This window comes from Leucoraja erinacea, unplaced genomic scaffold, assembly GCF_028641065.1.
Source record: "Leucoraja erinacea ecotype New England unplaced genomic scaffold, Leri_hhj_1 Leri_52S, whole genome shotgun sequence".
Taxonomy (NCBI): Eukaryota; Metazoa; Chordata; class Chondrichthyes; order Rajiformes; family Rajidae; genus Leucoraja; species Leucoraja erinaceus.
This window is the reverse complement of record NW_026576432.1, coordinates 735,534-751,410: the sequence shown is the minus strand read 5'-3', so window position 1 is coordinate 751,410 and position 15,877 is coordinate 735,534. Positions and strand designations below refer to the sequence as shown.

The window sequence follows — 15,877 nt, the reverse complement described above, 5'->3', positions numbered from 1 at the left end:
ACTTGCTGGTTTTTCAAAAACATCCTGTCGGTTCACAGAACAAGGTTTTGAATGATACAGTGTGGAAACAGGCCCTTTGGCCCAACTTGCCCACACCAACCAACATGTCCCATCTACACTAGTCCCACCTGCCTGCATTTGGCCCATATCCCTCAAAATCTGTCCTATCCATGCACCTGTCTAACTGTTTCTTAAACGTTGGGATAGTGCCAGCTTCAACTACCTCCTCTGGCAGCTTGTTGCATACACCCACCACCCTTTGTACGAAAAAGTTACCCCTCAGATTCCTATTAAATCTTTTCCCATTCACTTCAAACCTATGTCTTCTGGTCCTCAATTCACCTACTCTGGGCAAAAGACTTTGTGCGTCTACCCGATCTATTCCTCTCATGATAGCTCAGGGTGGGGGAGGAGGGTGGGGGGGAGAGAGAATGACGACTTGCAGAGCTTGTATCAGATAAACCTTTTTGTATAGTTTAGACTTTCCAGTAAATATTGATTTAGAAATTCTTCAAAATGACTTATTTGTCGTCAGTCAAGTGGACTATAAAGCAAAGTTCACATTACCCACATAACTGAAAGATGGGTGAGTGGAGGAGTATATAGATGCTGCTCCTACAGAGCAATGCAGCATCTCTCCAGAACTTTAGTAGCCAGTTACTCTGGAGAATCTCTGGAACTCTCTGCCACAGAGGGTAGTTGAGGCCAGTTCATTGGCTGTATTTAAGAGGGAGTTTGATGTGGCCCTTGTGTCAAGGGGATCAGAGGGTATGGAGAGAAGGCAGGTACGGGATACTGAGTTGGATGATCAGCCATGATCATATTGAATGGCGGTGCAGGCTCGAAGGGCCGAATGGCCTACTCCTGCACCTAATTTCTATGTTTCTATGTTTCTAACTGATATACTGATAACTGTGACCTCAAACAAAAATACCTTGGAAATCACAAAAACAACTACTTGTAATTCGCTTAATTTTAAACAGGACAACAATTGATACCACTAGACAGCCAACCCAGTAGGTAATTTACGGCTGGGGTGAGTACTTTCCCATTTATAGGAGGTAGGATTATATAAATAAGAGGTGTATCAATACAGTAGGGGATTCTTAAATAGGACCAGTTAATTACTTATATAAGATGGGCGGTCAGGAGATGTGCCAATACTGCGAGATGTGGGAATTTGTCGACACCATTGATGTAGAAGATCCCTACAGCTGCAGTAAGTGTTTGAGGCTAGAGGAACTCCAGCTCCGCATTGATGAGCTGGAGACCCAACTTCATACGCTGCGGTACATCAGGGAGGGGGAGTATTACCTGGATGTTTTGTGCCAGGGGATGGTCACACCGACCAGTTTAACTAATTCAGTAGGCAGTGAGCAAGGAAAGGAAGGTGTGGCCATAAGCGAGGCAGGTAGGGGGAACCAGGAGGAGATGCGGCAGGAGCCACAGCCCTTGTCCCTGACGAGCATGACCGAGGCTCTTACTCAATGTAAGGACGGGATCAGGGGCTGTGGGAGGGATGAGCAACCTGGCTGCAGCACCGTGGATCAGGAGGCCATTCAAGAGGGGGGAGTTAGAAGAAATGCCGTAGTGATAGGGGATAGTATTATTCGGGGGGTAGATAGGGTTCTCTGCGGCCAGCAGAACATGTCCCGAAGGCTGTGTTGCCTACCCGGTGCTAGGGTTAAGGATATCTCTGCGATGCTGGAGAGAAATTTGCAGTGGGAGGGGGAGGATCCAGTGGTCGTGGTCCATGTGGGGACCAATGACATAGGAAGGACGAGGAAGGAGGATCTGCTGAAGGAGTTTGAGCAGTTAGGGAATAAATTAAAAAGCAGAACCTCGAGGGTACTGATCTCCGGATTGCTACCTGAGCCACGGGCCAAATCGGCGAGGGTACGTAAAATTAAAAAGCTAAATGCGTGGCTCAAAGACTGGTGTGGGAATAATGGGTTTGGTTTCTTGGGCCACTGGCACCAGTACTGGGACAGGGGGGATCTGTTCTGTAAGGACGGACTTCACCTGAACGGTGCTGGGACTGGGGTCCTGGCAAATCATATAACTAGGGCAGTAGAGAGGTCTTTAAACTAAGTAGCGGGGGGGAGGTATCAAGGGGGGTAATAACGGCAGGGGTAGAGGAAATAGAGCAGGGTATCAGTGGGGAAGCGGAAAGTCAAAATGTGACAGGAGACAGAATGTGTGAAGATAAAGCTTTAGATGTAAAAGGGGCAAAAACGGAAAGGAAGGGTAGTAAAAATCATCTGAAAGTGCTTTATCTAAATGCACGGAGTATTCGTAATAAGATAAATGAATTAACGGTGCAATTAAGTATATATAGTTATGATATCGTGGCCATTACGGAGACATGGCTGCAAGGGGATCAGGACTGGGAGTTAAATATAGAGGGGTACTCGACAATTAGGAAAGATAGACAGGAAAGAAAGGGAGGAGGGGTGGCCCTTTTAATAAGGGAGGGAATAACGGCAATAGAGAGGAAGGATATTGCGTTGAAGGATCAGGATAGTGAAACAGCTTGGGTACAGATAGAGAATAATAAGGGGAAAAAAACACTAGTGGGTGTAATTTATAGACCTCCAAATAGCTGTGACGCTGTTAGTCAGAACATAAATCTGCAAATAGTTGACGCATGTAAAAAGGGAACTGCTGTAATCATGGGGGACTTCAATTTTCATATTAATTGGGCAAACCAAACTGGGCAGGGTAGACTAGAGGAAGAGTTTATAGAAAGTATTAGAGACGGGTTCCTAGAACAGTATGTCACAGAACCGACAAGGGGGGAGGCAATCTTGGATCTGGTCCTGTGTAATGAAGCAGGATTAATTAAAAATGTCATAGTTAGGGACTCGTTGGGAACAAGTGACCACAATATGGTCGAATTCCATATTCAAATAGAAGGGGAGCAGGTTGAAACTCAGGCTAGGGTGCTTAGTCTAAATAAGGGGGATTATGAAGGTATGAGGACTGAGCTGATCAAAGTTGACTGGGATAGCAGACTCAAGAATAAGACGGTACATGAGCAGTGGTGTACGTTTAAGGGTATACTGTATAACCTTCAAGAAAAATATATTCCTATGAAGAAAAAAAAGGGGTAAGGGTAAGAACAGTCAGCCATGGCTCAGTAAAACTATAAAGGATAGTATTCGGCTGAAGGCAAGGGCATATAAGGTAGCCAGAGATAGTGGGAGGGTAGAGGATTGGGAAGCATTTAAAGGTCAGCAAAAAATAACTAAGAGATTAATTAAGACGGGGAAAATAGACTATGAAAGGAATTTAGCGAACAACATAAAAACTAATAGTAAGAGTTTTTATAGTTATATAAAAAGAAAAAGGGTGGCTAAGGTGAACGTTGGTCCATTGGAGGGTGAGACTGGAGAGTTGTTGGTGGGGAACATGGAAATGGCAAAGGCATTAAACGAGTATTTTGTATCAGTCTTCACCATAGAAGACACAAAAAATATTCCAACGCTGGATAAACAGGGGGCGGTAGGAATGGAGGAGCTAAATACTATTAAGATCACCAAGGAGGTGGTATTAGGGAAATAAATGAGACTGAAGGAGGATAAATCCCCTGGGCCTGATGGATTACATCCAAGGGTCTTGAGGGAGATAGCGGTGGGGATTGTGGATGCATTGGTGATAATTTTCCAAAACTCCCTGGAGGCAGGAACGGTCCCAGTGGATTGGAAAATGGCCAATGTAACACCTATATTTAAAAAAGGAAGTAAACAGAAGGCGGGTAACTATAGACCGGTTAGTCTAACATCGGTGGTGGGTAAAATGTTAGAGACAATTATTAAAGAAACACTAACGGGGCACTTGGATAAACATGACTTCATCGGACAGAACCAACATGGTTTTGTGAAGGGGAAGTCCTGTTTAACGAATCTGCTCGAATTCTTTGAGGAAGTAACAACCCGGGTGGATAAAGGGGAACCGGTGGATGTGGTATACTTGGACTTCCAAAAGGCTTTTGACAAGGTGCCACATAAGAGACTATTGCTAAAAATAAAAAATTATGGGATTGGGGGTAATATATTAGCATGGGTAGAGGATTGGCTAACAAATAGGAAGCAGAGAGTGGGGATAAATGGTTCATACTCGGGATGGCAACCGGTAACTAGCGGGGTTCCGCAAGGGTCGGTGCTGGGACCCCAGTTGTTCACAATTTATATAAATGATTTGGAGGAGGGAACCAAGTGTAATATATCAAAATTTGCGGACGATACAAAAATGGGAGGAAAAGTAGGGGATGAGGAGGATAGGAAGAGTCTGCAAAAGGATATAGATAAGCTAGGTGAGTGGGCAACAACTTGGCAGATGAAATTTAATACTAATAAATGTGAAGTCATTCACTTTGGGGAAAAAAAATGATAGGGCAAGTTATTTTCTAAATGAGGAGGAGCTGCGTTGTAATGCAACGCAAAGGGATCTAGGGGTATTAGTACATGAATCACTGAAAGTTAGTATGCAGGTGCAGCAAGCAATCAGGAAGGCCAATGGAGTTTTGGCCTTTATTGCTAGGGGGATTGAGTATAAAAAAACACGGAGGTCTTGCTGCAGCTGTACACAGTATTAGTGAGACCACATTTGGAATACTGTGTACAGTTCTGGGGTCCATACTTAAGAAAGGATGTACTAGCCCTGGAGGCAGTGCAGCGAAGGTTTACAAGATTAATTCCTGCAATGAGGGGATTGACATATGAGGAAAGGTTAAGTAGGCTGGAACTCTACTCTTTGGAGTTTAGAAGAATGAGAGGCGATCTCATTGAAACATATAAGATCGTGAGGGGCCTTGATCGGGTGGATGCACCGAGGATGTTCCCAATGATGATCGGGGAACCTAGAACTAGGGGACATAGTTGCAGAATAAGGGGGGGCTCTTTTAAAACTGAGATGAGGAAGAACTTCTTCACCCAGAGGGTGGTTAATTTATGGAATTCACTGACCCAGTGAGCAGTGTAAGGAGAAACTTTAAATAGATTTAAGACTAAAATAGATGTTTTTTTAGCTGCCAAGGGGATAAGGGGCTACGGGGAGAGGGCAGGGATATGGACCTAGGTATGGTTAGTATAGTAAGACCTGAGTGATCTCCTGGACAAGTGTCGATCGCCTAGATTGGGGTCGGAGAGGAATTTCCCGGATTTTTTTCCCGAATTGGACCTGGGTTTTTATCCGGTTTTTTGCCTCCCCCAGGAGATCACGAGGTTCTTGGGGTGGAGAGGGGTGATAGCGGTATAAAGGGGAGGGTAGTGTCTTGTGTTCTGTGTCTTGTGTCTACTGTTTGTGGGTAAGTGTGTCTGTTTAGTGTTCAGCCATGAGCGAATGGCGGTGCGGGCTCGATGGACCTGGTGGTCTGCTCTCGCACCTACTTTCTATGTTTCTATGTTTCTATGTTATAGGTTGGCAGCAATCTGCACAGAAACTGCACTGTTAATAAATGCTATCATTTGTATCTTCCTACATGTGACTAGAAATATCGGAATCTGGCACTGTATGTTTAAAATAAACGATTGTTCGTGTGAATGTCCTAAGCTTGCGAAGCAAAGAACATAAAAGGGGAGAATTAATTGGGTGCATAGATAGGGTAAATAGAGTCTAAACCAGAGCGCATAGGTTTAAGGAGAGAGAGGAGAAATTTAAAAAAATCTGAGGGGCAAGTTGTTCCACATAAAGGGCAATGATTATATGGAATGAAGAATAGAAACATAGAAACATAGAAAATAGGTGCAGGAGTAGGCCATTCGGCCCTTCGAGCCTGCACCGCCATTCAATATGATCATGGCTGATCATCCAACTCAGTATCCTGTATCTGCCACCCAACTCAGTATCCTGTACCTGCATCCTGTACCAGTATCCTGTCCATACCCCCTGATCCCTTTAGCCACAAGGGCCACATCTAACTCCCTCTTAAATATAGCCAATGAACTGGCCTCAACTACATTCTGTGGCAGAGAATTCCAGAGATTCACCACTCTCTGTGTGAAAAATGTTTTCTCATCTCAGTCCTAAAAGATTTCCCCTTTATTCCTAAACTGTGACCCCTTGTTCTGGACTTCCCCAACATCGGGAACAATCTTCCTGCATCTAGCCTGTCCAACCCCTTAAGAATTTTGTAAATTTCTATAAGATCTATAAGGAAGTGGTGGAGGCAGATACAATGCCAGCATACAGAGGGATATGAGCCCAACACAGTGGGATTCGCATAAATAGGCATCACCGTAGGTTGGGGCAACAGGCACATTTAATTTAGTTTAGAGATACAGCGCATAAACAGGCCCTTCGGCCCATCGGGTCCACCTCGACCAGCGATGCCCACACACTAACCTGCACACACGAGGGACAATTTTACATTTATACCAAGCCAATTAACCTCCAAACCTGTACGTCTTTGGTGTGTGAGAAAAATGAAAATCTTGGAGAAAACCCAACGCAGATCACAGGGAGAAGGTACAAATTCTGTACCCATAGTCAGGATCGAACCTGGGACTCTGGCTCTGTAAGGCAGTAGCTGTAGTGCTGCACCACTGTGCTGCCCGTTGTTTTGCCATATTTCTGTGCTGTACAACTCTAGGAGTCTATGCAAGAGATGGGACTACATCTGAGATGCTGAATCTTGTCCCATCTCTCTGAAATAACATTGATGATTTAAGCTGAAAAACTACTCACAGCAAATGTTCAACACACTTGAGTCAATGAATTCAGAGATCGAGTCTTCTTCAGCATGTAGATTGTCGCCATTATATACACCACCCAAGCTTGTTCGCAGCATCTGACTAACTTCATGCAGCAAACTTTGGATGTTCACAATAAAGGAATGAAGGAGCCAAGTGAAGAGAGCCCAGAGAGATACTTCCACCAACTGAAGAAGCAACCCATTGACAATTTCAACCACATTTTTCACCTTTTCCTTAATGCACAGCCAAAATACACAATTGAATTGAATCAATGCAAACAATTCCCAAATTTGTTTTTAGAAGTGTCTAAATGTAAGGCCTTGGAGGATAGTTTACTTTCTTCAAATTCTTTACACTGATCAAAGATTGCTTTGACATTGATGCAATTATGCTTGTGATAACAATCATTAAACATACTTGCCCTTCATGCTAACACTAATTTGTATAAAAGCACAGAATATCCCAGAGTAACATCAATGCAAACAACAGTAAACAAAAGCTAACAGATGTTGCTCCAGACACACAAATCCAGAGCACAGCGTTGGAATGCATTCACCAAGGAAATTGAACCATAATAGCATAACACACAAGATACTGCACATATTCAGTGATATAAAATGTGTTGCTCAATATTTCCTGGAAATACCTCAGAAAAACATCTATTTGGTTGCAACCAATATTTGCATATTTAATGTCCAATAGTCACTGAAGATGTAAAGGAAATTGATAAGGTCAGGAGTAAACCACTGAGCTGTTCCAGCATGTAATGCATTACACATCACAACTTCAACTTGGTCAGCATGGAGTTGGGCCAAAGTGCCTGTTTTCATGCAGCATAACTATGACTCTATCCATGTACCTGCCCAAACATTGTAATTGGACCTGTTTTTACAGCTTCCTCTGGCAGCTCATTCTCCATACCCACTGTGTGGGAAAAAGTTGCCTCTCAAATCTTTCTACTCCCCTATATCTATGCCCTCTTATTTTAGACTCCCCTACATTGGGCAAGACTTATATACACCCTTCATGATTATATTTTCTTCTACAAGGTCACCCCTCCGCCTCCTACAATCCATGGAAAAAGCCCCAGGCTATCCAGTTTCTCTTTATAACTCAAGCGCTGCACTCACAATACAGTTTCCAGTGTACACAAATCTCTCACTATAGCTGAGGCCCTAAACATGGTGTTAAGCTGGAAAGGGTGCAGAGAGGATGTTGCCAGGACCCGAGGGCTGAGGTACAAGGAGAGGTTGAGCAGGCTAGGACTTCATTCCTTGGAGTGCAGGAGGATGAGGGGTGATCTTATAGAGGTGTATAAGATCATGAGAGAATTAGATGGAGTAGATGCATAGATATGTTTACCAAAATTGGGGAATCAAGAACCTGAGGACAAAGTGAACAAGTAGAACAGAGGGGGTAGTTTTCCCTCAGGCCATCAGACTACTCAACACACTTAAGAAAATTCCATGAACAGTACCCAAACAAAGACAAACAAACTGTGAAAATAACTTTGGCTCAATGTCTCCAGTACGAAATTTGCACTTTTTCTATATTGCACCTTTCATTGTTGCAAAGTTTTTGCTACATTTTGGCACACTGTGAATATTTTAATATTTTAAATAATGTAATGTCTATTGTCTATTTTTATTGGTATGTTGTCTGTCTGTGTTTTTAATATTACTTGCACATTTGGAGTATGGGGAAACGTAATTTCAATCCTCTGTGTAACTACTGTTGCATAATTGAATTGACAATAAAGTTTACTTTGAACTTTTTTGAGGCAGGTATCATCACAATGTTTAAAATACATTTAGACAGGTTCATGGATAGGACAGGTTTAGGAGGATATGGGCCAAACGCTGGCAGACATGGGCAAGTTGGGCCGAAGGGCCCGTTTCCACGCTGTATTAGTCTAAGTCCTGGCAACATCCTCAATTCTTCACTGCACTCTTCCTAGCTTAGTAACATCCTTCCTATAGCAGGGTAACCAAAACTGAACACAAGCAAATGTGTTCTCAACAAAGTCTGGCACAAAGTCTAGTTATAAAAGAGTGATTGAACAAACTGGATTTATCTCACTGGATTATAGGAGGCTGAGTTTATTACATAGACATTATAGAGATTTAAAATCGCAAAGGACATAAATAGGGCAGCTAGAATTTTATTTCCGGGTGATGCAAGTTGAGAACCAGAGGGCACAGGTTAAGGTGAGTGGGAAGAAATGTAAATATGGGAAGGATGAGATCACATGGCCCTGCCCATCACAATCTAGAAGAAGTTGCCCGAGCAGGTGCTGGTGGCAGATACAATTTCAACATTTTAAAGGCATTTGGACAGGTACAGGTATAAAAGGCACAGAGATATATGGGTCTAATGTCAAACTGGATTAGCATAGGGTGAGTTGTAAGGGCTCATTTTCTGTGTTGCCCAATTTTATGATCCTGTTTTCCTGGGCTGAATAATAAGTGAGAGTAGGGAAATGTGAACCATAAGGTTACAGATTGTGGTTGCATATATTTCTGCTGCTGATAAGCTGCGCTAAGCGCTGAAAAATGTGTGATATTACAACAGCTCAATGGTACAATTTTTGGTCAAAGAAAATTGGAGTACATATTCACAAAGTTGTCAAGGTCAAGCAAGCTTGCAGGATACTTGGATATATATATATCAAGGAGCACTGAATGTAAAACCAAACCAGTCACGCCACACATCTATGAATCACTGTTTAGGTCATAGCTGAAGTGTTATTCCAATGATATCATGGTTTTGAATAAATGTTCAGGAAGTTGATCATAAATATGCAAAAAATGAGTGTAAAATAAATATCCACTTTCTCTTTAGAATAGCAAAAGTGAGATGGGGTAGAAAGCCTCATTTGTCGAACACCATTCATGATCCCGGTAAATTACAGGCAATGAAATGTACAAAAATGTATTTCAAATGCAAAGTTTAGATAGAAGTAATGAAAGTGCTTCCTTTTGCAAGTGGTTTAGCAAGAGAGGTCATAGATTTAAATTACATGTGTAGGAAGGAACTGCAGATGCTGGTTTAAACCAAAGATAGACACAAAATGCTGGTGTAACTCAGTGGGACAGGCAGCATCTCTGGAGAGAAGGTCACCCATTCCTTTTCTCCAGAGATGCTGCCTGTCCCTGCTGAGTTACTCCATCATTTTATGTCTATCTTCGATTTGAATTACATGTTAAGTGGGGAGGGCATAACATTTAACACATGAACACATCGTCTGGTTTGCTCAACAAAGGTGGTGGAAGCAGATTGCACAGAAACCTTCAGATGGCAATTGAACCATATATACACATAGAGGGCTTATTTTCAAAGCTAGAGGAAAAATTAAACTGAGACCCAGATTTACATACCTTTCACAATATTTTGCATGGAATGACCTTGTTTAGTTTAGGTTAGAGATACAGCATGGAAATAGATCCTTTGGCCTACCAAGGAAACACCAACCAGCAATCACCCATTCACACTAGTTCTATGCTATCCCACTTTTGAATCCTACACATTAGGGGCAATTTACAGCAGCCAATTTACCACCAAATCGGCACATCTTTGGAAATTGGGAGGAATCTGGAGAAATCCTATGTGATCAGAGACAACATGCAGCAGGCAGCACCCGAGGTTAGGATCGAACCTGGGTCTGTGGCACTGTGAGGCAGCAGCTCGACCACTGCTCCACTGTGTCTACAATTTAATTCTGTTCTGTTTCAATGTTAAACTACATTTATCTGCTTTTGCCTATTTACCTTACCACTGGATAATAATCTAAGAATCTTGTCTTCACCCATCATGTTTAGATTAAAAAAGGTTAGACCCATGTTCCTTATAGCTTAGTAAAATGAGTGGTGATCTTACTGTACATACAATGATACTGATGAACATCAGAGTGTACATTTTATAGTTAAATGATAAAGGGTTAGTCATTGAGATGAATAAATTCAAATGTCTTCTCAGTGATGAATCCTGGAAATCTCTACCCCAGTGGGTAGTGGAGGCAAGATCATGAAAGATATTCAATGAAGTAGAATTTATTTTAAAGATTGGGTAATTCATAGTTATGGGGAACAGGCAAAGAAGGGATAAGGCATGCAGTCGTAATCACATCGATTGGTGGAGCAGGCTTGAGAAGGTCAGATAGAAACATAGAAACATAGAAAATAGGTGCAGGAGAAGGCCATTCGGCCCTTCGAGCCTGCACCGCCTTTCAATCTGATCATGGTTGATCATCCAACTCAATATCCTGTACCTGCCTTCTCTCCATACCCCCTGATCCATTTAGCCACAAGGGCCACATCTAACTCCCTCTTAAATATAGCAAATGAACTGGCCTCAACTACTTTCTGTGGCAGAGAATTCCAGAGATTCACCATTCTCTGTGTGAAAAATGTTTTCCTCATCTCGGTCTTAAAAGATTTCCCCCTTATCCTTAAACTGTGACCCCTTGTTCTGGACCTCCCCAACATCGGGAACAATCTTCCTGCATCTAGCCTGTGCAACCCCTTAAGAATTTTGTAAGTTTCTATAAGATCCCCCCTCAATCTTCTAAATTCTAGCGAGTACAAACCGAGTCTATCCAGTCTTTCTTCATATGAAACTCCTGACATCCCAGGAATCAGTCTGGTGAACCTTCTCTGTACTCCCTCTATGGGAAGAATGTCTTTCCTCAGATTAGGCGACCAAAACTGTACGCAATACTCCAGGTGTGGTCTCACCAAGACCCTGTACAACTGCAGTAGAACCTCCCTGCTCCTATACTCAAATCCTTTTGCTATGAATGCTAACATACCATTCTCAAGAAGATGACCTCTTCTTGCTATTTTATTGTATTATTTGCGGAAAGAACATAAAACATTTTAACCTATTTTATAGCTTCTTGATTTCACTCCAGGAAATTTGAGCCTCTTCTGCATAAAACCTAATCCCTTGTAAACATCAATTATTTATCCACAAGTATTCTTGATGGTGTCCCATTTAAACCAGAGTTGGTCCACAGCTGCAATGGGATTGCTTGCGGGCTTGAAATGAAGAGAGACAGACCTATCTTCTCATGGTGTGACCAAGTGATATTAAGCTAAATTCCTCCACACTCCAGCAAAAATATTTCTCAAGAGAGAATTAAACATCCACAAACTTTGAGATATCGCAATAGAAAGCTGAGAGGAGCGTGAACCTTGGTCATTGTAGAGAAACCCCAGGTTCATTTGTAGAGGTTGAAAGAGTGGATAAGTAGATTGCAGAGGAAGTATATGTGAATAAATGCAAGGTTATCGATTTTGACAGCAATAATTAATTTTAAACATTTCTTATTCACTTCTGAACTTCTCTGCTCCCAAAACATGCATTTCTCTCGTACATTTTATGCCTTCAAAATATCCCAGCAAGGTGGCGCAGCGGTAGAGTTGCTGCCTCACAGCGCCAGAGTCCCGAGTTTGATCCTGATTACGGGCGCTATCTGTACGGAATTTGTATGTTCTCCCCGTGACCTGTGTGGGTTTTCTTCGGGTGCTTCGGTTTCCCCCCACACTCCAAAAGACGTACATGTTTGTGGGCTAATTGGCTCGGTTAAATTGTCCCTAGTGTGTTTAGGATAGTGTTAGTGTGCGGGGATCGCTGGTCGGCGTAGACTTGTTGGGCCAAAGGACCTGGTTCCGCGCTGTATCTCTAAACTTAAATTAAACTAAATTCACAACAAATTATAACAGTGATTGTGCTTTAGTCACTAAGCAAGGAAAAACGTGAATGACAGATTATACATAGCAAGGGCCCATAATTAAACAATTCACAAACAAATATTTTGTATTTGATGGTGTTACTTGAGAGATGGGTGTTGGCCAGCACAGTAACTGGGGTCTTTGTAAAGTGCAATGCATTATTTGTCCTATCCAAATCATCTCAAAATTAATATTTCACCCAAAAGGCCACACAACTCCAATAGTGCAGCAGACTCCCGATGTTGGAGTATCTGTCGGGATAACGTATTCACATTTTCAGAATGTGCCTTAAAACCTTCTGACATTATGAAATATGTAGCACAATATAAAAAACACAGATCTTTTCCAATTGAAATAAAGTGACTTGGGGCTTACCTGACAACCTCGTTTTTCAATTTCCACGATACATTTCTGCATCAACAATGGCACCCTCAAGCCTGTGTTTTCCTTTTCAACTATTTTCCGCGCCTCAACGCCAAAGACCGTTGGCTCTCGTTCTGCATCCGGGCTGTCCAATGAGTTTTCCCACTGTTCCATCAGAGTTAGTTTGACATAGATGAGGCCTCTAGGTTCAAGTTTTACTGCCAGTTGGTGCATCTTGGATACCCTGAAGAGTGTGGGTAGCACCACAGTACCATGGCAACAAACTCGGTTCCGGCGTGGCGTCGGCTCCCAGCTGAAAACCACCAGCTTGAGATGTTGTGCATTCTCCAGCTCAATATTAAATGTGTGGTCCATATCCAAAAACGTGGTTCTGCACGTCAATAAGGCAGTCCTGGCCTTGTTGACGGAATCTACTTGTATGGCACAGAATACTTCTCGAGAATCAATCCTTGGTGGCTTTAAATCCTCAGCACCATAAAAATGTACACTCATTAGTCCTGAAATATACTGAGAACATTTGGGCTGATCCACAAAGCTGTAATGCCTAAAAGCATCAATGTCAATTTCTGCGCTGTGTGTTTTGTGAGCAGTTGATGCAATGTTCCCTTTTGTGGGTTTACTTTCACAAGAGTGCTTCCCCGCTTTAGCTACGAGCTCTGGTGAATCACCGTCACTGAGGTAGCCACCTTTGCTGGCAGATTTGGAGCTTCCCGAACTTTTCTTTTTGCAGTTCTGCGATACAACACTGGTATCCAGGTGATAACGACTGATGACGTTCCTACTAGCAGCGTTTGTCACAATTCCAGAAGATAACGAGGATCCATAGGTGCCTTTGGATGATGAATTATTGTCATTACAGTTATGGCTTGAAGTCCCTTTGATGCTTAATTTTCTGCTAAGTTCAGGAAGCTTTTTCATTTTCATTGAAAGCTTCCTCACAGTTCGAGGAGACTTTATCTTTTCAGGAAAGGACCAGGTAATTGCAGTCCCCTTTTTCAAAGGGCTAGGGCTGGAAGGTGGTGAGAATTCATTTGTTGTTGTTGTTGCTGCTGTCGCTAACACTGCCACTGCACAAACAGAGCCATTGGAAGGATCCACGGTATGTACTAAAACCAAAATTAAGATCATGTTACGGTCCATACAAAAACTATTCCAAATGTTGAAAAAAAATGAAAAATGTAACACATCCATAACATATTTGCGATTGACAAATTGTTAAAATGAAACCGTCGGTTTAACTTGCTACATGAAACAATCAGTTTTACTCATGTTGCTGGCAAGTGGATGAACTGTGCGGTCCCGTTGCAATCTTTAAAACAACTCTGTGCCCATTCATCATTTTAGTGGTGGTGCTGCATTTGCCCCCTTGTATACTGGGGTTGGGGGAAATATGTATTAAGACAATATTGAATTCTCCATGTCCTATTCATCCTAATCTTCACTGGAATTATACATTAGGAAAGAATCTATACTTCATTTCACAAGAATTGCTCTCTTCCCACAGAAGTTGGGAGCTGTGAAGCAGCTTGTTGGCGATCTATAAAGTCTCAGGGGTAAATAATAGCAACTCGACCAAGATAAAGGGAATTGTGTTCACATGCCAGCATCCTAGCAAGCAAGGAATGCAATACATATTGCTCTGCTGGTGTCGGCAATAAGAACTTTTAATCTTTAAGTCAACATGGCTCAAAATATCAATTCACATCACATATGGTCTTCATTTCACGCAAGCAGCAATATAGCCAGTATTCTGCTCAACAATTCAGCAGCTGTATTCACCCCCTATTTTCTGAAGCTGACTTTCAGTATGGCATTGCTCATACAAAATAGTGTAAATGTCAAGGTGAACTAACATCAGAGCATGAAAATAACGACTTGGGTTTGTTAATTAAATCAATCTGCAGCCAGGTTTTACAAATAAAACAGCGCACTAGATTAAATTGGCCAATAGTCAGCTAATAAATGTCATACTTAATTTCCATCCTTGTGGAAGTAGAATGCCAAAACAGGGCCTGGGAACTCCATACATTCTTTTACACTTTATACTGAAAATGCACCAGGGATGTCTGGAACAAATGCCTACGCTATTAATATGTTCTACATCAGATAAGACAACAAAGCAGCCAATTTTCAGTGAAACAAAAGCAGTCAGTCACAGCGGTATAGTCCAGAAATGGACCATTTGTCACACCATGTGTATCGACACCTACATTAATGCAATTACCCTGCACTCGTCCCCTATCTCTCTACTGATTGCCTATTTAAGTGTCTCAACATCTCTTAAACATTGTGGTTGTATCGCCACTACTTCCTTTGGCTGCAAGTTCCAGATATAAAGCAGTTTCCCATCAAATCCCTCTAAAGCTTCTTCCCTTCACCTCAAACCTACACCATTTTGATGCCTCGGTCATGGAAGATGATTCTGAATATCTCCGCTATCTCTGCCTGTACTAACTTTACATATAGACAATAGACAATAGGTGCAGGAGTGGGCCATTTCGCCCTTCGAGCCAGCACCCCCATTCAATGTGATCATGGCTGATCATCCACAATCAGTACCCCGTTCCCGCCTTCTCCCCATATCCCACTCTACTCAACAACGTACCCCGGTGACTGCCAATCACCACCCCCCCCCGGACACTTATTATTATTTATTCAAATCATTTGCTATGTCGCTATTCCATGGAAATGCTAAATGCATTTCGTTGTCTTTGTACTGTACACTGACAATGACAATTAAAATTGAATCTGAATCTGAATCTGAATCTGAATCTGAATCTGAATTGAAGCCTCAAATCCAGGCAACATGCTGGTGAAGCTTGTCCTTACCTTCTAGTCAAGTCAAGTCAAGTTTATTTGTCACATACACATACGAGATGTGCAGTGAAATGAAAGTGGCAATGCTCGCGGACATTTGTGCAAAAAGACAAACAACCAAACAAACTATAAACACAATCATAACACACATATTCTTTTACATAATAAATAATGGAAGGAAAAACGTTCAGTAGAGTTAGTCCCTGGTGAGATAGGCGTTTACAGTCCGAATGGCCTCTGGGAAGAAAC

General features: G+C 42.2%; 1 protein-coding gene across 2 annotated transcripts in view; it reads right to left on the bottom strand.

Annotated features, from left to right (window-relative positions):
• syde2 (synapse defective 1, Rho GTPase, homolog 2 (C. elegans)) overlaps positions 1-15,877 on the bottom strand; it is a 94,627-nt gene that overhangs the window by 46,268 nt on the left and 32,482 nt on the right. For both annotated transcript variants that reach the window (XR_008722947.1, XM_055630777.1), the window contains exon 3: positions 12,803-13,917. Coding sequence is in view for 1 of the 2 variants with exons in the window: in XM_055630777.1 (XP_055486752.1) it covers positions 12,803-13,917 (1,115 nt within the window). In the remaining variant the exon portion in view is untranslated. The remainder of the gene's footprint in view (positions 1-12,802; positions 13,918-15,877) is intronic.